This window comes from Xiphophorus hellerii, chromosome 22, assembly GCF_003331165.1.
Source record: "Xiphophorus hellerii strain 12219 chromosome 22, Xiphophorus_hellerii-4.1, whole genome shotgun sequence".
NCBI lineage: Eukaryota > Metazoa > Chordata > Actinopteri > Cyprinodontiformes > Poeciliidae > Xiphophorus > Xiphophorus hellerii.
This window is the reverse complement of record NC_045693.1, coordinates 30,821,949-30,847,589: the sequence shown is the minus strand read 5'-3', so window position 1 is coordinate 30,847,589 and position 25,641 is coordinate 30,821,949. Positions and strand designations below refer to the sequence as shown.

The 25,641-nt window shown below is 35.3% G+C and overlaps 2 protein-coding genes across 2 annotated transcripts in view; both read right to left on the bottom strand.

Annotated features, from left to right (window-relative positions):
• Positions 1-5,172: 5,172 nt before the first annotated feature.
• Positions 5,173-23,656, bottom strand: LOC116712506 (protein kinase C eta type-like). Its single transcript, XM_032552269.1, has 6 exons — positions 23,481-23,656; positions 18,507-18,661; positions 13,711-13,849; positions 11,685-11,873; positions 6,918-7,064; positions 5,173-5,629 (listed from the first exon to the last, which is right to left on the bottom strand). Exons 1-6 carry the CDS (start codon positions 23,649-23,651, stop codon positions 5,480-5,482), a joined length of 951 nt encoding a protein of 316 aa, XP_032408160.1. The 5' UTR covers positions 23,652-23,656; the 3' UTR covers positions 5,173-5,479.
• A 1,122-nt stretch (positions 23,657-24,778) lies between these two features.
• The window catches only part of LOC116713414 (protein kinase C eta type-like), a 1,777-nt gene continuing 914 nt past the window's right edge, over positions 24,779-25,641 (bottom strand). The window contains 6 exon segments of the mRNA XM_032553555.1: positions 24,779-24,790; positions 24,965-25,099; positions 25,169-25,302; positions 25,379-25,409; positions 25,411-25,437; positions 25,439-25,497. Coding sequence (XP_032409446.1) covers positions 24,779-24,790; positions 24,965-25,099; positions 25,169-25,302; positions 25,379-25,409; positions 25,411-25,437; positions 25,439-25,497 — 398 coding nt within the window.

Genomic DNA, 25,641 nt, shown 5'->3' with positions numbered 1-25,641 from the left:
AATGCAAAGCCAAAGGATTTTGTTAGTCAGTGTCCACCTAAAATTATAATTAATGCAAACAACAACCAGTATTTAAAGGTTAAGAAAGTTTGGCTGGTTTATGGTCAGTAAGTAGAAGGTCTGGGGTTCTTTTCTTTCTTTTCTCCTTATTCCGATTGTTTTGAAACGATTATTGTAACTTCTGACAAATTTGTATCGACAAATACATCTTTCAGGGTTTCCTCCAGTGTAATACAAGCCTGGCGGGCCACCAGGCTTTACTTGTTCCCTTACCGAACTTAGTATTGCTTATTTATTTAAGTTTTTATGTTTGCATTTTTAAGACTTTATAGTTGGTGTTCACATATTAATCTTCCAATAACACATAATTATCAAGTGATATTTTCAAATTTTCTGTCAACTTTAAACATTTTTAATTCAAACACACGCTGGATGAATGACTGCAGAGCGCCCCAACCACTGTTTTCTGGGGGAAACCTTGATCTTTGGTGCTTTTTCCTACCATCTCACACTTTTTTAAAATCAGAAATGCAACAACCAGGATTTTCATGGCTAATGTTGATTTAAAATACGTACTTTATCATCAACTTATAAGGGGTTCCTTAATAGATAATAAGGATTATCCATTTATGGATAAAATAATAATAAACACTAACATTTTATCTGAACTAAACTCAAAAAAAGTGTTTTAAATTGCATGCTGGGGATTGGTGCATTAAAAATGGATTACTTTGAATGTATTTAATTAATATGTACAGAAAGAAACCTTGTTTTTGTTTTTGTGTTGAATCTCTGGCCAATTGATTGGTTTCTTTAAGTTTACACCTTAAAGAAATGTCTCTATGCATAGAAATGTTGAGTGCATAGATAACAAATGCATGAAGTTCTGTCTAAAACTAATTTATAAGCAGTTACTACTAGTTAAAACCTCTTAGGGATTTGATGTGAGGAACCCCTTGTCGCCTGAATCTGGCCTTAAACTACTGTATTAATCTGAAACTCATTCACCTATTTCGGGAAGCTTCATCCGCTAAGCACCTGTGGTCAACATCTTGGCCTTTGGCACAACGTCAGCAGCCGTAAATAAGTTGTTTCTACCTTTTACTAGTGAGCAGATGTAATCCCACTAACAGAATTAACTTCTGGCTATTTTCAGTGGCTAAAACAAACAAAACCCCGCTTTTAAATTACTTATTTGATCACACCTAAACTCAGAACTGTTAACATTTCAGCAGAAACTAAACACAGCTGTTCACTGAACTGTCAAAGCTGCCACATCAAACCAAACACCTGCACAGATGAGTTATTGGCTGAATACCGTCAATCAAATGTAAATAAAGCTCTTGTTGCATCAAGGCTAGCGCAATAAAATGCAGAAAGCAGAAAAAGGTGACTAAAGCCTTAAATCAGACACAGGTAAACAGGATCAACTGAACAAACAATTAAGAATCTGAAATTAATATTTCTCAATGGTAACATGCTTAAAATGTAGTTTTTAATTGTGAAAACCCGCTGTTAGCCGCATGCTAAGATGCTAGTCGCGCTAGCAGAGCACCGAGACGAATGAAGAGAGGAAACTAGCTCTTAACCTTGAAATTAAGGCCGTAATGTCACGGCTGGCAGTAAAAACAAATCAAAACGAAACACCAAAGCTCTCAGAGTGCCCTAAAAACCAGACTAACCCCAGAGGGCAGCATCAGCTAGCCGCAACATTACCTTTTCTTTTCAGGTATGATCGCTGTGTCCATGTCAGGACGGTTGGGCTGGAGTCGAGCCTCTCTTATCAGCGTCAAGCTGGACCCGGTCGCGTCGAGAAATCAACCAAAATGTCACTTTTTACTGAAGCTATCCCGCAAATCCTCGTGTAGATCACATAAAAGTTCCTTCAGCTGTTGCTTAGTCCAAAAAGATCAAACTATCCTCTTCTGAAAACGGAGGTTTTTGGTTAGTTTTTGCGTAAAGGAAAAAAATAGTGCCACGCTGGATGAGCGCTTTTCACCGAGACAATGTTGCCTCATGAAGGCGGCGCGCGCAGGCTCCGCCCGCTGCTGCCGCGGGGGCGCGCAGTCACATGATTGCTCCACAGCGGGAACGCGCGCGGTCCATTCACAATAAATACTTTCACTATTATAAAGCCGCTTCTAAGCAGAAAACTGTACTCAAGTGAGAGTACCACTACTTCAACATATTTTTACTCAGGTAGAAGTAAAAAGTAGCCGTCCAAGAAATTACTAATGTAAAAGTCACGTTACGTCACCACTACCGTGGATTTATGGGAGGCGTTGAGCTGTTCAAGAAGAATTGTAGCTGAAATAATTAAACTTTATTCTGGATTCCACATCTCTAACAAATAACCAAGTGAGGAAAATAAAGACTGGCAGCCACTTTATTAGGTACAGCTTCCTGATGTTGGGTTTGACCCAGTTTTAGTCAGCTGCACATCCAGGAAGAGATTTTCCACATCCAGGTGATTTACTGGATTGGGATCTGGAGACCGCAGAGGCCTCTGAAGGGCAGTGACCTCATTACCGCGTCCAAGAAACCATTCAGAGATCAGCTGGGTGCATTATCCTCCTGGAAGAAGCTGTGACGCTGCAAAAAAAACAAAATATTACCAAGTATTTTTGGTCTTGTTTAGTGAAAATATCTTAATACACTTGCTGAAAAGTTACTTATAAGTTAGTTTGTCTTATTTCAAGTGTGCTAAGATATTTGCACAAGAGACAAAAATTACTTGGTGAGATTTTATGTTTTTGCAGTGCAGTTGCGCCAAGTCAACAACAAAACACTTATTTTTTTCAGCAGCCATTGTATGGCACATAAGACCGGCTGACCAAGGGTGCTGGAGTTCGGCTGGAGTTGCTAGGTAACGGGCTGGGCTTGACTGGGGTTGCTAGGTAACAGTGCCTGTCGAATGTGATTTAACATTTGGGAGGTTTTTGAAATGGTTCATCTTCCAGACACCAAAAAACGTGAACTTCTTGACAAAACAACAGCTGGGTGTTTTTTTAAGTGCTTGGGTTGTTTTTAGAAGCATTTTAGACCCGAATGGAAACATAACAACGGGAAAGTGTCAATTTTGCGTAAAAGCAATTGCTGCTTGCTGTGCAGATATTTGCTGCGATATTTGATGATTGAAAACAGAACATCTTTGTGGGTCTTTTTGTGGCCTTCAAATGTATTATCTAAATAAAACGCAGCTGGTTTATGCATAATACAGAGAATAAAATAACGGCTCAAAAGACAAAACGAAGGCATAGAATTTCAAAGTCAGTCATGTTGTCTTTCTATGGTCGAAAGTGATTTAATGTGGCTGAATTAAAATTATTCTGTAAAAAAGACAAACATGGAGGTGTGACAGAAGTACCAGTTACATTTATTTGAGTAACTTTCACGTTTTATGGCACTGTACTTTTTTTTCTTGAGTAATATTGCTACTGTTACTTGAGTAAAACCTCTGGGTGCTCCATCTGATACAAGTAACTTCAATGAGGAAAGAAAAAATGTACAGTCATATTTAATAAATTAATATATTAGCAATCCACAAGCAGATTAATTCCACTAATGGATGTTTTCAAGCCTTTTTTCCCCTTATGACAATTTCTCACTTAAATGAAATGAAAATATGCCAAAACTCTTCTTACTGCAGGACAGAAAGGTTGATAAATTATCTCGTCGCTCTCCTCTTCCTGTCTCGATTAAAGGCGACAGCAGTGACGCCGTGTGTGGTTTCCTGTTTATCCTCCACTATTTAGCAACGAAAACTGAAGCTCGGCTGAAGGCCCAACCCGTCCGCTGCAGGATCAGAAAATGTAGGTGAAAGTTTCAAGCTCTCCCTGTTTGCCTGCTTTTTGTTCCGCTTTTATCAGGGGCTGAACGTTTTTCATGAATGTCTTGGATTTAAACCAACAGGCCAGAGAGCAGGAAGCCTTCACACACACTGCAAAAACACAAAATATTACCAAGTATTTTTGATCTGGTTTCTAGTGCAAATATCTCAGTACACTTGAAATAAGACAAACATAAGACAAGTAACTTTTCAGCAAAAATATAGGAGCTTATTTTAAGTAAATAATTCCTTAATATTGATTAAAAAATACTTGTTTTCTTAGCAGATTATTTCACTTATAAAAAGACATTTTCCTATATTTTAAGTGAAGTAGTACGATAGGAAAACTAGCGGTTTTAATCAGTATTAAGGAATTACTTACTTAAAACTAGCTCTTATATCTTGTTGAAAAGTTACTTATTAGTTAGTTTTGTCTTATTTTGCACAAGAAACTAGACCAAAAATACTTGATAGGATTTTGTGTTTTTGCAGTGTAACAAGTCCATAACTTGTTGAAAAGTTACTTAGACCAAAAAAAAAAAAACACTTGGTAAAAAAAGTTTTGTGCAAAAACACAAAATGTTACCAAGTGTTTTTGTTTCTTGTGCAAATATCCGAGTACACTTGAAATAACACGAAAACGAACGTACAAGTAACTTTTTATCAAGATATAACAGCTTATTGTCAATATTTCCATAATATTGATTTAAAAGTTCTAGATTACTTCACTTATAACATGGGAAAAATGTCATGTTACAAGTGAAATAATTTGCCATTTTACTAGTATTTTTTCATCAATATCAAGGAACTATCAACTCAAAACAAGCTCCTATATCTTTCTGAAAAATTACTTGCAAGTTAGTTTTGTCTTATTTCAAATGTACAAAGATATTTGCAGCAGAAACTATTCAAAGCCACTTGGTAAGAGTTTGTTTTTGCAGTGCAGCCTCTGTGTTTACAGAGTGAATGCTCCTTTCATTCTGCCAACATACAACCGTTTGCAATCACTCTCTCTTTGTTTCACTGCTGTGGCGAAATCTGTTTTTTTTAATATTTCCCCATCAGGATGAGTCGGCGAAACGTTGCGTCATGTTTAACACGAGAGCAGTAGAGTCCAAATAAACAGCTAATGCGCCGCCTCTTATCTGCAGGTTGTTGATCAGGTTCTGCCATCTTTAATCGGTGAAAAACTTCTGCTGCGTTTCTAACTTCTTCAATCTGTGTGCATTTGTATTTTTCCAGAGAGAGAGTAGGTCACTGATCTGCTCCAGTCACAGGTTTTCCAGGACTTACCTGGTATTTGGACCTTTCTGGAAATCTGGCAGATTCGTGTGAAACTGGTGTGTGTTTCTGAATGCAGAACATTTTTATTATTTTCTTTTTTTAAAAAAGTATTTTTTCCATTTGAAGAAATAGGAAGAAAATCCTTTACAACAGAACGGCTGAAAGTGCCAGTGAATCCATCTGACAGTGAAAATAACAATAAAAATCAGATGAAAAATGCGACATCCGGGGTTAAACGAGTGCAGAGGAGTTCAGCTAACGCCCGGTGTCTCCATGAGTTGGAGTCGGAGACAGCGACAAAGTTCTAGTGGTTTCAGTAGAAACTGGGAGGAAAACTGGGAGATAAAATGCCAGGAGTGGAGCCTCTCAGATGTTCAGAAGGTCAGGCGAAGTGAAGGAAAAGTTTCTAAACTCGTCCTGGTTGATGGAAGGGATTACGGGGTCGTCGATGGGGGTCAGCGTCGGCTCCTCCTGGGTGAAGTCTGGGTCAAAGTTGTTCACATCCTCAGGCGTTTTCTGGAAAATAATAAAGAAATGAGAGGAAAATGTCAGAATAAAACACCAACAATCATAAATATAAGAGAAGAAACAAAAGATATTTACATTCAGAGCTGAAACGATTAATCTGATTAATCGTGAAGAAACAATTATTGATATAATCGTTAACTAATTTAGTAATTGATTAATCATACATTTTCTGAAAGAACAACTTTCTCAGAGCAAAAAATTTACAAAAATATATAGATTATACATTTAAAACAAAAAAATAATCCATCTGTTAATATGTTCTACCAAAAACTCCTTCAGTGGCAGTTTTAGCTTCACCTGGTTCAAATTCTGTAAAAAATTAAAAATAACTATTAAGCACCTGTTTCTGTCCAATTATTAATCAATTAATCCAAAAATAATCACCAGATTATCTCTACACTGTGTTGATAAATCAAACATGTTAATTTTTTTAGCCTGAGATGCATCATTTGCTACAAATAATCAATCGTTCATTAAAGTTAGGCAGTAAAATGTTCATTTTATTAGTTGAAAAAGGAATTTAAATATTTATTTGCATATTTTACTGTATAAAAAGACAAGTTAAAAATCTCATTAATTGATAACTAAAAAATTAACTGCATTAAGTCCAAATTATATTTTTTATTTGCCTTACATAATATTAGACCAAACTATTCCAGTTTTAAATCATTACGTCTATTTTCAAAATGCCACATATTTAAGCTTTTTTAGAACTTTTTCCCAATTCAGAAATTAACAAACAATTTGTTCATATGTTATAGAATTTCCTTTAAAACAAGAACAAAATTTTTTAAAATGTCTTGTTCCACTGGCAGATTATATGACTTATAGCTAGTATTTTTGTTAAAACTCATTAATTCCTTAATGAGTTAAAACAAGTTCCTATATCTTACCAAAAAGTTACTTCTAAGTTAGTTTTGTCTTATTTTAAGTGTACTAAGATATTTGAAGTAGAAACTAGACCAAAATACTTGGCATCAGTTTGTGTTTTTACAGTGTAGCTTGCTTGTACTCCAGCAGAAAAGCATCATACTGCCACCGCCTTACTTCCTCTTTTTCGTTTGGTCATTATGACAAAATAATTCAATTTAGTCTCTAAAAAATGTAAAATGAAAGATTAATATGGCACCTTCCAGAATCTGTAAATTTAACCTTTGCTTGATTTTTTCCCATGATGCCACACCAGGAGGCAGTTTGTTTTTACAGTGTATGTGTCTATCTGGTTTCATATGCCACCAGTGGAGTTTTTCTTTTCTTTTCTTTTTAAATGACTTACAATCCTTGGCTTGAATGGCGGCTCTATTTCTCTGTGGTTTAATTTTTCCCAGTCGATGCCGGTGAAGAAGGAGTGGCTGATGACGGCGTCCTCGCCTCCTTCTGACGGGACGCAGCCGAGACGCCGCGCCGGGTTTTTGGTCAGGAACTGCAGAACCCAAAAAGAGCAGGATTCATCAATACTACTACTAGTACTAATAATAATAATAATAATAATAGCATTTTTCTGCAAATAAGTGTGAATGCTGAAAGCAGAATCTGTGAGGTAATCTGCTGAAAAAGTTGAACATGCATGAAACAAAAATAATTATGTTAATATTATTATTTTTGCTACTACTACAACAACTACTACTACTACTACTTGTACTATTACTACTACATGAAAACTGGATTTCTTTGAAATAAATGTAAATGATCTGTGTGATTTTGGCATCTAATCTGCTGGAAAAGCTGAGCTGAAAACATGTTAATTAAATACAAACACTATAAAAAAAATACTAGTACTACACATACAACAAATAGTACCATCACTACGACAAATACTACTACTTCTCCTGCTACCAGTAGTACTACTACTAACATTCCTAATAATAGTGAACTGGACTCGGCTGGTTTGAGTGTTTATGACAAACTGTATCAAGTTTCCTTCAGCTGGATTAAGCTGGCTAGACTGGATGAAACCCATCCAGTCAGTCTCCACCTCCCTACACACACACACACACACACACACACTCACACACCCACACTTGGCCAAAGTTCAGCTTCGTACTGTAAATGTCTGACGTGCCTCGACTTCCCCGTGTTGCTCAAACTCAGACAATAAGTGAATCCCCTGCAGAGCGCTAACGGTCTGGAGGAAGTGACCTCTGACCCCGAGGAAACAGGGCGACGCTTGCTTGACCTCGCCTCTGCCAGGAACCTGCGCATTCTTGGCTGTTTGTGTTCGCTGGGGAGTGTTGGAAGTAACGCTCAGACAAGCACAACACACCCAACACGCTCGGTCTCCACGGCAACCGTTACTATAATAACCTGAAAGACGCTTCACTGCAAAAACACAAAATCCTACCAAGTATCTTTGGTTTTGATTCTAGTGCAAATAATCTTAATTAAGACAAAACAAACTTGTAAGTAACTTTTCAGCAAGACATTGGAGTTTGTTTTAAGTCACTAATTTCTTAAAATGGCAGATTATTTCACTTATAAAATGGTAAAATGTCTTGTTTAAGTGGAAATAATCTGCCAGTGGAACAAGTTATTTTTCTGGGAATATTTACTTAAAACAAAATCTTGCTGAATAGTTAATTATAAGTCAGTGTTGTCTTGTTTAAATGTAAGATATTTGCAGTAGAAACTAGACCAAAATTATTATTTTTGTATTTTTGCAGGGTTCTAGTTTTCAAAAACACAGCAGGCATCATTCATCTAAATTACAGTCATCAGCTCCTCCTGATGAGGAGCTGATGACTGATGACTGATGACATCAATGAATTACAACTCATTGATGAAATATTTCAACTTTACAAACAATTAATTCAGTTTTTTAGGTTAAACTTTATCATTGTTTTTATGTTACTCCAGCAAAGATATTATTCTTTTAAAAATTTTCTCTAATGTATAAATCTTTCTGCTAGCAATTAATCGATAAATCATATGAATCATTAAAACGAGCTGTATAGTATTTATTCTTATGATTTTTATTGTTTTGAAGGGCAATTTTGTTTACATAATCCATTTTTATTTTTGGTTGATTTATTTCGGATATTTAAAATATCTTACAGTTCTAGTATTAAGTGTTTTTCTTTTCCTTTTATTCAAAATTAAAATGTAATAGTCTGAAAGGACAAACTTGGATTAATACGCCATTAACTATATATTGAAAAGTATTTTTTGTCTAGTTTATAGTAAATATCTTAGTACACTTGATATCTGACAAAGCTAACGTTTAAGCAAGAAGTAATAACTTGTTTTAAGTAAATAATTCCTTAATATTGATGAAAACGCATTTGTTATAAGTGAATTAATCTGCCAGGAACAAGCTGTTTTTCCCGTATTCTAAATTAAAATATCTGGTACTGGAAAAGATGAACCAATCATTCGAACAACGATCTAAATCAGCTCATTTTTCCCTTAATCTGAAGCTCAAAAACTTGTGATGTAAATTAGAAAAATCTGCCTTGACGAATTATTGAGGAAGTTATTTTAATTTCTGCAGGATTTAAAATGTCTGCCTCTATCAAAGAGTCCGGAAAATGTTTTTTTTTTTTCCTCTCTATTTTATGAGTCGTTAGAGGAAAATAAGTGACTATTGGAAAACCAGAGCTGTACTCGTTCTTAATAAAATCTTTAAAATAGTAGATTTAAGCAACTTGTTTTTTTCTGACTTACTTTGCTACTATCTTCTCATAAAAACATTTACATTAACTGTTCGTCTTCTCCATTTGCCTTCAGAATGTCAGGTTTTAACTGGAAAAATTAAAGGATTGAGACAGACGAGTTGGGGGTCAACCGGTTCAGACGGTTGCAGACAGAAAAGTGGAGCTGATGCCATTTTCCATGGCTTCATGCCATCAGTGCCATCCTCAGACCCAGACCTGCCGCGTCAGCATTAAATACAAGAATAAAACCTCTGAGCAGCTGGAACATTTCTCCAGCTGGCACAGAATCAATTTAACTCTCAAATTATTTATAAAACACAAACTGGTGTAAATATTCCGGGTGTAAACATCTTAGTACACTTGAAATAAGATAAAACTAACAAGTAATTTTTCAGCAAGATAAATGAGAAAGTACTTGTTAAACTGGTGGAACTATTAATTTTAAAAAAATTAATATTAAATAAGTATTGACTTAAAACAAGCTCCCATGTCTTACTGCAAAAGATACTTTTAGGTTAGTTTTGTCTTATTTCAAGTGTACTAATATATTTGGACTACACTGCAAAAACAGAACATTTTACACATGAAATAAGATTAAACTAACTTACAAATAACTTTTCAGCAAGATACACCATCTTGTTTTAGGTGAAACTATTAGTTCCACTGAGTTCAAAATGAAGGGCACTGTGCCGTTACCTAGCAACCCCAGCCCGTCACCTAGCAACCCAGTTCTAGTTCCATTGGCAGATTATTTCATTCATAAAATGGGAAAAATGTTAGAAAATAGGATTATCTGTCAATGGAACAAGTGCTTTTTTAAAAATCAATATTAAGGAATTATTTTCTTAAAACAAAACTATTTCTTAATGAAAAGTTACTTTTAAGTTGTATCTTATTCCAAGTGTACTAAGATATTTGCACTAGAAACACACTAGGTAAGACTTTGGTGTTTGTGGTGAAAGTATGAACTCAGACTTTATGATTTTTAGTAAATCATCTAATTTCTGAACAGCAGAACAACTCAGCTCTGTGAACTACCTGTCAAAGCCACGGTGCACCTTACAGAGAATTAACCTTTGATAAAAATAGAACCGCGCTTTCCAAATCCCTCCACACCAACCCGCCGCCAAGGACGAATCAACACAGGAGACCGTTGTGACGTTTCCTGTAGCGTGGTGGAATCACTTACAGAAAGGGGGGAGGCGTCATATTTATAGCTCAGGCTGGCAACTGAACCATGCCTTAATATAGTTATGTAACAAACCAAACAGCTGGCTGGAAAATTTCCAACTGTAGCCAGTCAAGCTGCAATAACACCACTCCATCTGTTCGACAACATAAACACAAACCCAGACCATAAAATCCTGAGAAACAGATGAAAAACTATCAGCAAAGCAGGTCAAAGGTCATCTGATTACCTGATTTCCTTCATGAATGTGTCATTAGAGGGCAAATAAATGAAATATCACACTAAGTTCAACCTTTCAACCAACTTCAATCATTTTTCTTCTTATTAAAGGTGATCTATTAAGCTTATATGAATAGGTTAGTATCAGTCTTTGGTCTATAAAATATAGTTTATTAAATTATGTTTTCATAATTCTTAGATAATGAGATTTCAGCCTGGTCTGATCAGTCTACTTCAAGCTCTTTTCAGAATTAGCTGTTTTATGGCTTCTTGTCACTTTAGATCCAAATAAGTGAAAAGGTTGCGCAATAATACAACTGCACATCTTTGAAAAGCAGAAGTGGAGCTTCATGCATAATCAACAAGAATACAGCAAGTATTGTGCAAAAATACAAACTTCTACCAAGTAATTTTGGTCTAGTTTCTAGTGCAAATTTCTTTGTACACTTGAAATCAGACAAAACTAACTTACAAGTAACTTTTCAGAACCATGTACGAACCTTTTTTTTTAGCAATTATTTCCTTAAAAAGTAACAGTTTGACTGGCAGATTATTTCTCTTATACCAAGCTGTATTTTTCATGTTATAAATGAAATACTGTTGTGTGATTTCTGAATAGTAAGTGAACATAAAAACTCTTGTCTTTTTCAGCAATAACGTGGTAAAACCAGCCGACCAAAACTTGTTGGAGGTCCCCTGGGGTTGCTAGGTAACGGGGCTGGGGTTGGCTGGGGTTCCTAGGTAAAGGTGCAGTACCTGTGAAATGTCAATCAGGAGGTGTTTTATTTCCAGACAACAAAAAGCATTAACTTATTGCCAAAAATAACAGCTGAATATTTTTTCAACTGGTTGTCTCGTTTTTTGAAGTAGTTGAGACCCAAATAGAAATACAAAAACTTGCAAATATTGTGAAATTTGCTCAGTAAGTCCCCCTAAAAAAAAAAAAAAATTGATTGGGAAATTCATGGTGAATGATTGAACTCACAGCTTTGAGGATGTTGACCGCCTCTTTACTGAGCCAGGACGCGTAAACGATTTCCTCGTTGAGGATGGATTCAAAGAGGTCGTCTTCGTTTTCAGCCTCGAAGGGGGCGTGGCCTGACAGCATCTCGTACAGCAGCACGCCGAGCGCCCACCAGTCCACCGACGGGCCGTACATCATCTCCTGCAGGATCTGTGGAAACATCAGTGGAGATTTTATCTTCCCTACTGGGAAACAGATCCTGCTCATTCATAAAGGCACACATTAAAAAACACTAATATATAATAAAATACATGCAAAACTTAAACCAGGCTAAGATGTCTGAATTGACTGGTCAAAAAAACATTTTATGACCAGTAAAAAAAGTGGAATATTAGTACTTCACTAATTCGAGTTTATGGGAGATTGCTGCAGAGATTGCCTTATTATTTTTACCTAACTTAACTTTATTCTTTGTTTTATCACTTATCTAACTGTGACGTTGTGACTGTTGTGAAGCACTTTGGTCAGCTGGGGTTGTTGTGAAAGTGCTATATAAATAACCTTTCACTTGACATTTTCACACAAAGCATAAAAACAGATTTGATAAAACTTTTATTAAGAAAAAGAAATTTATCCAAACCCACCTTATTTTAGAAAGTATTTACAGTTGTGCCATCATTTACAATACAGACATTTTTTCTTTGTTGAGGAATTTCTGCCAAAAAGCTGACTAAACAAGATGGAACTCAGAATGGGTTGCTAGGTAACGTGGGTTGGCGTTGCTAGGTAACGGCATAGTGTCCATGGAATGTGACTTATCAGGAGGTTTTTGAAAGGACTCATTTTCCAGACACCAAAAAAGATTAACTTATTGCCAAAAAACATTTTTAAATACATGTGCTGTTTTTTTAAGTACATGTGCTGTTTTTAGAAGCAGTAGAGACCAAAATAGAAGTAGAAAAATAAAAAAAAATGAATTTTATATGATTAAAAAGGGATTTCCTGATTCCACAGTTCAGTCAGTAAGCAGACATAGCAAAACTGTGCAAAAAAAAAACAACTGTTCAATAAAAGTTAAATCCTCTACTTAACAAGGATGTAAACACGTTTTCAAAGCTCTGTAAAGTTTCCTGTTAAAACACAGAGAGCAGAAAAGTCTCATTTATATTTATAACTTGAGTTTTAGTCATGTTGGATTCGGGTCAAGCACTTTAAAACGGCCCTTTCATGAGCCCAGACACTCTGGACTGCTTGGAAAAAAACAAAGACAATCTGGAGTTCTGAAAAGCAAACCTGCGGCTAAATGTGCATCCTAAGAGTGAACAGGGAAGCTTACAAGCTTGCGCTGCCTTCCAGTTAGTCAGGAAGGAATTTTAAGTGACGAGCAACGAGCGCCATGTTTGTTCATACGGAGGCGGTCTGATGGAAAAACTGCATCACGAGAGCTCAAAGACCGCAGGAGGCTGAATGGAGCTCATTCAGTTTAAAAACAAATAATTTATAATTAAATATATTTATGAAAACATGAACTCAAGAGTTTTGAAAGTTTTTATACTGATCTTAAACAGAAATAATTCCCCTTTTCCTCCTCAATTACAGCGCTGTCATTTATAATAAGGAATGTTTTGTGAACTTAAACATCCGTGTTACATCCGTTTAGTGAAGCACACTGACGAGGTTGAGTCTGATATTTGATGATTTATTCTTGTATTAATTCAGTTCATGTATAAGAACAAACAAAACAACCTTAAGAATGCGTTAGAATATAAGTTAAATATGGATGGTTGAATGGATGGATGTACTGATGGATGAATAAATAAAACTTTAAGCAAACAGAATAAAATCTAAAAACAGAAACATTTTCCCAGACTCCATTTTGTTTTTCCACATTTTTAAACTCAAACTTCAGAGTTTCCTGCATTGTGAATTAATCCAAATCATGTTTGTGCCTCTTTAGTCTGGAGAATTTTGTCAAACAAAAAAATAAACAAATAAATAAAACCAACCATTAATCCTGAAAATTGATAATCTCAGGGTTTTAACCGACCTCTGGGGCGATATAATCCGGAGTCCCACAGAACGTCCCGGTGGCGACGCCCTCAAATATTCCCTCCTTGCACATGCCGAAGTCCGCCAGCTTGCAGTGACCGTCTTTGTCCAGCAGGACGTTGTCCAGTTTTAGATCCCTGCAAGGCAGAACAAACAGAAAAACACAAAAATAAAAACATTTCAATCAATCAGAACATGATCACAAATTGTCTAACACAGTCAAATGTGTTTATTATGCCAATATTTATCCAGATTCTCCTGCAAATTTCATTTTGGTCTTTGTTTAAGGCAACAAAACAACTAACTAACTAACTAACTTACTAAAACTGAGACTGTCCAAAGACAGTAGAAAAAATTTATATTAACAACCTTGTTTGCAGATTAGAGCTGCAACTAACGATTAGTTTAGTTATTAATTAATCGATCAATTATTTTGACGATTAATCGGATTTTAAAAATTGCAGATTTATCAATTTAGCCATTTCATACAACATTAGAAATACATTAAAAGATGCAAATGAATAATAAATTCCTCTTTTTAAAAAGGAAAACAATAAATTTATGGCCTAAAATGCAACAACACAGCAAGCATCTGCAGCAAAAAAATACTGGAAATGTTAAAGTTTGAATAGCTAAAACAAAATAAACTAAAACAATGCCACTGGAAGAGCTATGGGTAGAAAATATTTACTGATAAAGTATTTTCTATACTTTAAATTTAAAATGTACTTATTTTTTGTACAGTTTTGGCTTCATTTGCTGTGATTGTGTTGTGTCAGAAAATGGCCTTTTGTTAAAGTCTGTGTGCTCCAATTAATGATTAATTGATTACTAAATTAGTTGAAAATTGCTTAAATAATCGATCACAAATAATTCACTTAATCGTTTCAGATCTATAATTTCCCACAGAAATTAGATTTTTTCTACTATGTAGAAATATTGTATTTTGTATATTGTTGTCCAAGTAAAAAACATTTTGTGGCTGTCAAATACTTTCAACTTTACAGTTTTGACTCACATGGTGAGAAAGATGGACGCCGCTGTCAGAGAGCATCATCCTTGTACTTTATTTGACAAAAATTGCATGTAGCTTTTTTATATAACCATCCAGAAATAAACCTTACAGTAAAATGCACAGGTGGAGCAAAGATGTAATCTATAAATGTGGTAACTGATGCCTGAACTGATTCAGTCAGGTGAGTACGGCTCTCTCCGCTGAGGTTTCGACTCTGAAGACAAAGCCTCCCAGGAATAATCTCCATCTCCATGTTCGTTTCAGCTGCTGCTTTGTCATCTGACATGAGATTAAAGCTGCTGAGTGTGGGCTCCTGGGTTAAGCTCTAATCTGTGATCAGATGACCCAGCATTCATGCAAAGGTCACTGTGCAGATGAGGCTTGAAGCTGCACAGATGAGATTTAATATAATGAAATGAAACTTAACTTTTTAGTTTCCAACGGGAAAAGGAGTGAGTGAATTCCATGGAAAGAGGAGATGATAAATGCAGCAACCAGCAGTTGAAAGGCTGACTGCTGATTAAGCACTCATTGGGTCTGGTTTGCTTTTTTCTGATTGAAGAAGTTTGTGTAACATTGACTCATCCTCCAGCGGAGCACTTCTCTCTTTGTTTAACCAAATAATGGGAAAACAGAGCCTTACACTGCAAAAATACAAAATCTTACCAAGGATTTTGGACCAGTTTCCAGTACAACATCTTAGTTCATGTAAAATAAGATGAAACTAAATTAGAAGTGACTTTTCAGCAAGATATAGGAGCTTGTTTTAAAAAAAAAAATCCCCTAATATTGATGAAAAAGTACTAGATCTACTGTCAGATTATTTCACTTATAAAGAGAAAAAAGTCTCATAAGTTTTAATAAGAAATTATTAAAACAAGCTCCTATATTCTGATAAAAACTTACTTGTAAGTTAATTTTGTTTTATTTCAAGTGAACTGAGATATTTGCACACTAGATCAAAAATACTTTGTAGGGTTTTGTGTTTTTTGCTGGATATTCACCTTGTTCTGATTGAATACTAGTTGAAATGAATAAAAATACTACTGAATATGTCATTATTGTTATAATTTTATTGATTAATAAGTAAAAATGATAATAATGCAATTGTTTTAGGCTCTGCACTGCAATTTTACCAACTAATTTTGGCTTAGTTTCTAGTGTAAATATCTTCAGACACTTGAAAAAAGATAAAACTAACTTACAAGAACATTTTCAGCAAGATATAGGAGCTTGTTCTAAGTAAATAATTCTTTAATACTGATGAAAATCTACTAGTTTCATTGTTTGACCAATAAAATAAAAAAGTCTTATTGGTGAAATTATCTGCCAGTGGAACTGGAACGTTTTTCATCAGTGTTAAGGAATTATTTACTTAAAACAAGCTCCTACATCCTGCTGAAAATTTTCTTGGAAGTTAGTTTTGTCTTTTTTGAAGTGTACTGAGATATTTGCACTATAAATTAGACCAAAAGTACTTGGAAAGATTTTATTTTTGCAGTGTAGCACCCAACAAATCCAAGATATCCAGATGCATCATTAATGTTGTGTGTTCATCACAGAGACGCACATCACCAAAAATATAACCAGCAACATTGATCTAATTAACCTCATTAGACTGCAGGGTCGAGTCAAGCTTAGTTTCCTGTGTTTACTGGGTAAACTGGAAGCCCTGGTTTCAACACTGATGAGAAAGAATCTCAGATAACCGTTTACAAATGTGAAAATTTCCAAAAAAAAGCAGAGGAAGTGCTGACAAATGCTGTGACACAAACTGAACTTTTTTTTTACTGTGTTGTAAAATCCTATTTTTCTTCTTAGCACCATTTTATTGTTGAAATGTGCTGTTTGATTGGGAAACGGATGAAAATGAAGCTAGCTCAGGGTTTGGTAACCTGCGACTCCAGAGTCAAAATGGCTCTTAATAACTTTAGCTAAAAGCTAAAATTAAAATAGTACAGATTTTTGTACTATTTTAACCTGGAGGTTTGTGGCTTACAACAAAATGAAAATAAAAGCAAAAAAAAGGCTGATAAAGAGAAAAATTCTTTGTGTTGTCCAAAGTGCGGCCTGGGGGCCAAATGATTAATCATGTGAAAATATTGAAGCAAAATCTGCAGATAAGTTAAAGTTTGGACACAAAATAATAAGATAAAATCACTCAGACTGACATTAAGGAGCCAGGTTTAGTTTTATTTTGTAGGTTGTAACTTTATCCCGTCTTTCTAAAGAAGCTGTGGGATGTGCTGGTCCCAGAATGCAGGACACATGGTCACCTAAATATAACTCTGGAGTTACAGTTTGCTCACATGATGGCCCCCTTCCCTCCCATCATGCACTGGGAGGACGGCCGCCGCTCTGCCATCCGACCTCCTTCAGGCAGAATAAAAAGATCTCACATCTTATTATTATCTCAGAGTGCAAAGCAACACTTGATTTGTTTGTCTGCCGTCATCAATATTAATGTTGGCTTTTAAGGCCAAATTAAAACTGACCAAACTTAAAACTGTGTTACATGAATCTTTTTCCAGCTTTGCAGATTTAGGAAATCATGCGATTGCAATATTTATTGTACAATATTGGAGTAATGAGACCAGCTGCAATAAATCCACATTTTCATCAGTAACTATGGCTCATCAAACTCTCTGTGACCTTTGACATCCTGGTTCATCTAATCTGTGAGGCTCCATGCATGATCAGTGGGTAAAGTGGGAATGAATTATACATCAGCTGCGTGCAATACAGTCTTTGCACTGATTCTGATAATAGATGTTTAAATAGTTTATTAAGATAGTTTCAGGTTATTTCAGTACATTGTCAAAATATTGACATGTTTGGCAATACTTTTTCAAGATTTTGTGACATTATTCTGTAAATTATACCCCATAAAATTATGACTAGTGTGTAAATCATAATCATATATGACATCATAAGTTCGAATTTTGGAAAAAAAGTCTAAATTCTGGATTTCAAGTCAGAATTCAAAAAGCATCTGAATTCTGTGAAAAAAAAGTCTGAATTTTGTAACAAAAAAAGTCTGAATTCTGAAAAAAAACTGAATTGTTAAAAAACAAAATTTTGTAAAAAAAAAAAAGAGAGAAATTAAATCAGAATTCTATGACGAAATCTGAATTCTGTTTAAAAAATTTAATTCTGTAAAAAAGTCTGAATTTTGTAAAAAAAAAACCAAATCTTGTGAATTCTGTAAAAAAAGTATCAGAATTCTATAAAAACAAATCTGAATTTTGTTTAAAAAATTTGAATATTCTAAAAAAAAGTCAAAATCCTGAGATTAGAGGCATAATTCTCAAGAGTCAGAATTCTGTAAAAAAAAAAAAAAAAAATCAGAATTTTGTAAAAAAATAAACCTCAATTTTGTAAAAAGTAAGAATTTTCTATAAAAAACAGTCTGAATTGTGGGAAAACTCCAATTTTTCTGTCACTTATACAGAAAAATTATAAATTTTATAAATTTTTCTGTTTTATTAATTTCTGTGCAGCTTTAACTTAAATCTTAAGTCTTCCAAGTGCATAAAAATGAAAACATGGATTTGCAATTTCCTGCTAGCTTTTAAAATAAAACTACAAATTTAACTTATAAGTATTGTAGAGAAAGATCAGGTCTGAATATTTTATTATATTCCTTTTTACTGCTTCAAAGGCTACATTCTTCATATTAACCTTGGAAAGAATTTTTTTTAATATGACATTTCTGAGCACGTATTCTGAACTCTGTAGCTCCTGTGTGACCTCATGTTTTATGAGTTTTTGTCTCAAACCTGTAGACGATGCCTTTGCTGTGCAGGAACATCAGGGCGGAAGTGATCTCCGCCGTGTAGAAACGAGCTCTGCCCTCGTCAAACTTCCTGGACTTCTGGATGTGGAACATGAGATCGCCTCCGTTCACGAACTCCATCACGAAGAAAAGACGATCCTGCAATTTAAAAAAAATAAAGCAATCTAAATGAGGACACGACATTTGCAGCTTCCCTCAGGCTGCAGTGTTATTACAGAAACCAGTGACCGTGTGTGCAGAATGAGATCAAATATGGCCGCTCATAAATTTTACATGTCTGTTTTATGAATTTCTGTGCAGCCAACTGCAAATAAATCCAGATATGAGCCATAAATCTTTGTCGAGTGGTGAGGATTAGTCTGTTAATCAGCCTGGGGAAAAGAAAACCACTTTAAGAGGAAGAACATGGAAAAGTTTTCCCAACCTTTAAACTTTTCCACATTTTACTATACCAACCAACTTCAGTGAGTTTTACTGGGATTTTATGTCTCAAACCAGCAAAAGGTAAAACATAATTATGAAGCAGAAGGAAAATGGTACCTGGCTTTTCTTTAAAGGTGACATATTATTCTTCCTTGAACAGGTCAGGATAGGTAAAAACATGTTTTATTAACATAATGTTTTGCACAAATCATTGGCTGCAAGCTGTGCACATATAACTGCACTCTCTGCTTCTTAGAGAGTGCTTTTCCAATCTCTGAAAAGCAGAAGTGGAACCTCCTGCACGACCAACAAAAATGTAGCAAGTGGTTTATGAATAGTAAGTCAACAACAAAACACGCTCAGAAAAAAGATTTTAAAATTATGGCAACAAAGGGACAATTAACATATATTCAACTTTAACTAAAATCTATTGATTTAATCAAGTAAATTTAAATAGAAATTAATTAAATTATTGGTTAAAATATTTTTTTCAATTACAAATGTTGACTAAATCCAAATTATTATTATAACAAATCCTGACAAATATTACGTATAATGTAAAAGAATTAATTTATACCAACTATCTGCAGGGGTAAAATCAGCTGACCAAACATGCTGGAGTTCTGCTAGGGTCGCTAGGCAACAAGCTGGGCTTCAGTACGGTTGCTAGGTACCCACGGAATCTGGTTTAACAATCTGGAAACTTTAGAAACTTCTCATTTTCCAAACACCAAAAAACATTAAATTACTACAAAAAACAGCTGGGTGAGTTTTTTCAGTACTTGGGTTGCTTTTAGAAGCAGTTGAGACCAAAATGGAAGTTTAAAATGTAATAATTATAGGTCCCATCTAAATTAGTTTGGAAGCATAAATTTGAAGTGTGGCAGACATTTTCGCGTTCAATACCCCTTTCTCTGACATCCCAAAATAAAATCAAGTGTAGCCGACTTCCTACAGGAGTCTCATAGTAAGTAATCAATTTATTGAAGAGTAGCAAGAAAAAAAAATCTAAAATGTTTTGTTTTCTACAAACCATGTAGGAGATACAGGTATTATGATCAGACAAAATTAAACCTTCTAGCTCTTTATGGAGAGAAAGCCCCTCTGAACGCATCATCCCCATGGTGAAACATGGTGGTGGCACTGTCATACTGAGGGGATGAGAACTAGAGAGCGGTGGGAGTGAATACAAATGCATGTAAATTTATATTTATAAAAAAACAAAAAACAAGACTAATTGTTGTTAAACGTCACAATCTTGCACTTCTTTGGTTCGGTTGTAGCAAATGCAACAAATATTTGAGTTAAATGTATTTTGCGCCACTAATAAACTGCACTTCTATTAGAAAATAAAATATGAAGTGTACTTCCAATGAAAAGTTGCATCATTTATTCTAAGAAATTTTAAACAGCTACGTTGGAGACAAAGTGCAGAATTAAAAATACACCTGTGTCCGCCTCTACAGACGTAACCACAAGCTTCACTCATTTCCTCTGCTTCTCTTTCCACACCGGCATTTACGTAGACGCCAGACTAAAATCAACATCTGCGATAATTTAACACCTTTTGCACGAGGTGATTTCACAACAATGTTTGACAATGTCTGCGGTGATTACCAGGAAAGAGCTGATAGCGATGAAATGCAGAATAAACTGAGAATCGGTCGCACCATCAGATCAATTCTTCCCAGTAAGAAGTAGGTCAGGAATGATTTGAACATCTAAAGCAGATTAAGGGCATCCTGTGTCTAAACCCGGCTACTTCTGAGTCATTCTGTCAGATTAAAGTCTGGAAATCTGCTGCCACCTGCTGACCAGTTGAGGAAATGAGACCTAAAAACTAAAAATATTATGATTTCACTGAGTTAAAGTGACGTGACATTCACTACAAGACTTTAAGACAGTCATTTATGCTTGTAGACGACATTTGGATTTTTGTAATTCTTTGTGTTTTATCTAATCTGCAATCACAATGGCGTCAGCAAACAGTAGCTGATGGGAATGAGACGAGACACGCCTGAGCTGGAAATCCCACATCAAGGAACCAGTTTAGATTTTTTTAGCTGCTTTGAATTTTTAAAGAGTTTTAAAAAAAGATTTTTTTTAGGCTCTGAACCACTGGAATTTGTGCAAAATCTATTATTTATTGATTTATTTTATTAATAATATCATTATTAACATCACAAAAAATCCATGCTTTGCTTTATTTTCACTCTGTCAGCATATATTTTAAAAACAAACATCTCTCCACCTATTATTTAGCAAAATGAAATTATTTTGGTGATTCTAGCTGACCTAAAACAGGAAAAGTTTAGTTTAATTTAACATGAAACAGACAGAAAAAGGGTTGTCGTTTTTGAAGTGTATGTTAATACAGTGTTCACAGCTCAGGTAAAAATGTTTGAATCACCAGAGAGAGCGTTTAAATTACTGAGTATGGTGCTGGTTTGCTAGGTCTTAAAGCTCCTACTGAATTATATATCTTAAATTCGTCCTCGTCTAATAAATCATCGTCTAAATCACAACTTTTCAAACTAAAAGCTGCAGTTTGCCATCAGTACTTTTTGTCTGGTTGGTCTTTGATATGCAAAGTTTGGTTTTGCCCAACATCAGCGTTCTGCAGAAACTCTCTGGCTTCTTTGTTCTTTCTCTCTTTCCTTCCTTCCTCATTCTCTTTCCTTCTTTCTCTCCTTCTCTCTTTATTTCCTTTTATTCTCTCCTTCTTTCTTTCTTCATTCTTTCTTTGAATCTTGGTTCTCTCTTTCCTTCCTTCTTGATTCTCTTTCCTTCCTCCTTTCCTTGTGTTTTTTTTCTTTCCTGATTCTTTCTTTCTTTCTTTCATTAATTCCTTTTTCATTCACTCTTTCATATTCTATCTCTTCCGTCCCACTTCCTTCCTTTCTCTCATAACCAGTAACTGGGAGCTACCAGCTTAACCAGACTCTGAACAGGAAATCCATTAAAAACTTCGACATTCATCTGCCAAGACAGAATAATTAATCCCTGGCAGGAGAGACAGTTCCATAATTAAAACCGCAAAATGACCTGAAAATTCAAATTTCCTGAAAACAAGGAAGTGTTCTGGTGCATGAGCTGCAACAGCGGCGGTGTTGTTCCCGCCTACAGGTGATTATTCTCGGACCCATTAGCAGTGTCGCTGCGTCATCGCTTGACACTAGCCTGACAACCTCAGATGAACAAACAGAAAATGTGTTTACATGAGTTACATAACATTAACTTCCAGACAGCTGGATGAATCAGGATTAAGGCAGGAGGAGCATTCCTTCACAGACTGTTGGTTCATCAAAAGGTGCAAATAGATTAGGGCTGCAAATAACAATTATTTTAGTAGCCGATTATTCAGGCGATTAATCAGATAAAATGGCTCTTTCTACAGATTTTCCACTAAAGCCTGTTTTATTCTATATTAAAATACATCTAAATATGTAATTAAACAATTAAAATAATTTTTATAAAAAACATAATTTTATTGCCTAAAATGCAATAATATAACATTCCTTTAGTGAATTTGAAACAGGTGAAGGTAAAACTGCTACTTGAGGACTTCTGGGTAAATCCTATATACAGACTAAGATTTTTTTTATCTTAAATGCAAAATATATACATAATTTTGTACAGTTGTGACTTTATTATTGCTCTTAATATGTTGTTCTTTCAGCCTTTTTTAAAGTCTGACACTCCAATTAATTGATTACTATGGATGCTCCGATCAGGTTTTTTGCTGCCAATACCGATCACCCATGAGGCCGATCTCTGCCGATCACAGATCTCTGCTGATCACCGATCTCTGCCGATCACCGATCTCTGCTGATCACCGATCTTTGCCGATTGCCTGGATTTACTGTTAATTTTTCGCTTTAGCTAGAAATGATACTAAGTGATCTGGCAAAATTTAAAAATTATCTGGCGATAAATTCACCTAATTTAGACATAAACATGCAAAATAAAAAGAGGAGATGAGCTGCACACGTAGGCTGAGAAGTGAGATACATGTGATTGTTTAGGTGATCGGTAACAAGAGACCGTGATCGGCGATCACCGATCGTACCCTTTTTCAAGGAAATCGGCCGATTATGATCGGTGGCCGATCAATCGGGACGCCTCTATTGATTACTAAATTAGTTGATGATTATTTCAACAATCGATGAATCACAATTAACCTAATTAATCGCTCCCGCCCTAAAAAAGGACATCTGCAAATGAGGCAGGAATAAGAAAAGCACAAGCTGAGCATGTTTACTTTCTCACAGTATTAAACTATCACATTTAATAAGACTTTAGTGCAAACTTTATTGCAGCTGCAGAGCTAATGCTAGCGATTATGTGGAGCCTTGAAATATGCAAACATGCGGCAAAAAATAAATAAATAAATAAAAATGTTGCCATAGGTAATAAAATAACTTTGGTGTTTTTGGAAGAACGATGTTCCATTTATAGTGTCTTTGTCCAAACAAAGTATTACAGATTTAAACCAGGAGGATTCCTACAGACTGAGTGTTCATGCGGCACTGACCGGTGTTTGGAAACAGCAGTAAAGCTGCGTGAGGTACGGGTGACAGCGGGCCAGCGACAGCACACGCTTCTCCGTCATGGTGCACTCGACGTCGTCGTCCTGCAGGATGATGTCCTTCTTCAGCACCTTGATGGCGAAGACGTGATCTTTGCTGTTTAGTTTCGCCAGCATCACCTGCAGAAACCACGTAGTTACAGTACACACATGAAACAGGCAATTTCTCAACTGCTGGCTACCGAAAGCAGCTTTGAGCAATTACAATTAAACTTTAGATTTAAGACGATTTTATTGGGGAAAAATAAATATATATAATTTTTTATTGATATTATGCTTCATTAGGAATGAAACAATTAATAGATGATAGGAACAAATGTCCACTGTTTTGGTAACCGACTAATCATTAAGTGGAGTAACAGTTAGCGATTAATCGTTGACGTGTTTACAGTATTTACATGAAGCAAACAAATTCAAAGTCTTATCTGGTCAATCCATTTAATTTTATTGGATTGCTAGTTACTGTAAGTAACTGAGTAATTATAATTAGTAAGTAACTGAGATTAATTATAATTACTCAGTTACTTACTTAGAAGACAACTTTGTTGGGGTAAAATAATTATATATTGTTTGTTATTGCTATTACACTTCATTAGGGCTGAAACGATTAATCGAATTAATCATGATGAATCAATTATTGAAACAATCGTCAACTAATTTAGTAATCAATTAACTATTAGCTTGACTAACAGTTTTTTTTATATTACACTTTATTGGGACTAAAACATTATTCTGATTAATCAAACTATTTGTGATTCATTATGATTAATTGATTATTAAAATAATCGTCGACTAATTTAGTAATCAAATAATCACAACAGACTCTAAAAAAAGTCCTTTGCTGACAGAGTATCATACTCAACGCAGTAATTAAGGAAAAACTGTACCATGAAAATATACATTTTGCGTTTAAAATGCTAAAACATATTTATAGACTGAGATTGTTTTTAATCTCAAATGAGAAATGTACATTTATTTTGTCCAGTTTTGGTTTTATTAATACTCTGAATATGATGTTCTATTAGCAAACAGCCTTTTTTAAGAGTCTGTATGCTCCAGTTAATGATTATCTCAATAACCCATTAATCAGATTAATTCTTTCAAATCCCACCACATATCTGCAAATAAAGCATGAATAAGAAAAGCACAACCTCAGCATGTTTGCTTTCTTATAATATTAAACAATCACATTTAATAAGACTTTGGTTCAAACTTTATTGCAGCTGCAGAGCTAACTCTGGCGATTATGTGGAGCCCTGAAATATGCACTCAGAATGAATACTGGTTAAAAATTTACATGCAGAATTAGAACAATATTCCATTTATATTTGTGAAAATAAACTCGTTCCATTATAAAAGCTATGATTTTTTTCTGCCATAATTCCATTCATTACAGGATAATTCCCATTGTCGCTCGAAGTCGTTCCCACCTTGCCAAAGCTGCCTTTGCCAAGAACCTGAAGGAAAGTAAAATCTGAGATCCCCAGCCGCGGGGTATCCGGCCGAACCTCCGTGGTCGTACTCTCCGTTCTCTCGGACGGCTGCCTCCTCGGCTCTTTAACCTGCTGGAAAAGATCGACACGTTCACAGAGATCCAGAGGTTATTTAGAGTAATGTGAAAAAAGTCTTTCTACCATTGTGTTTCGCTTGGAGAGTCCTCCGGCCTGCAGACCCATCTCTGCTAGCTTGTTGGCCAGCTCCACGCTGTTGACGCCGCAGCTTGGGGCGACGTTGCCTTTGCAGCGGATGTGAACATTCATTTTACAAACTGAGAACAGGAGAATAAATACACCAATTAGACAAACCAAAAGATAAACGAGATCCAACTTTTATATTTCTTGTACTTTTGCAGTGCAGGCCCTGCCGAACTAATCCCCCACAGCAGCGAACCACAGTGGTCACAGGAAGGTTGGAGACTTGTAGGTGTGAATGCTGAACTTGTGAGGGACGTTGATGCTGAAACCTTAGAGTTTCATCCTGCAAGAAAACAACAGGAGACAGTTAAATTAATCAGGACAGGTTCAGATTAGTTAAATGAAATAAATTAAACAGACGCAGAAAACCACTTTGTAACTAATTTAGCGCTGTGAACTTGAAAAGAGAAAAT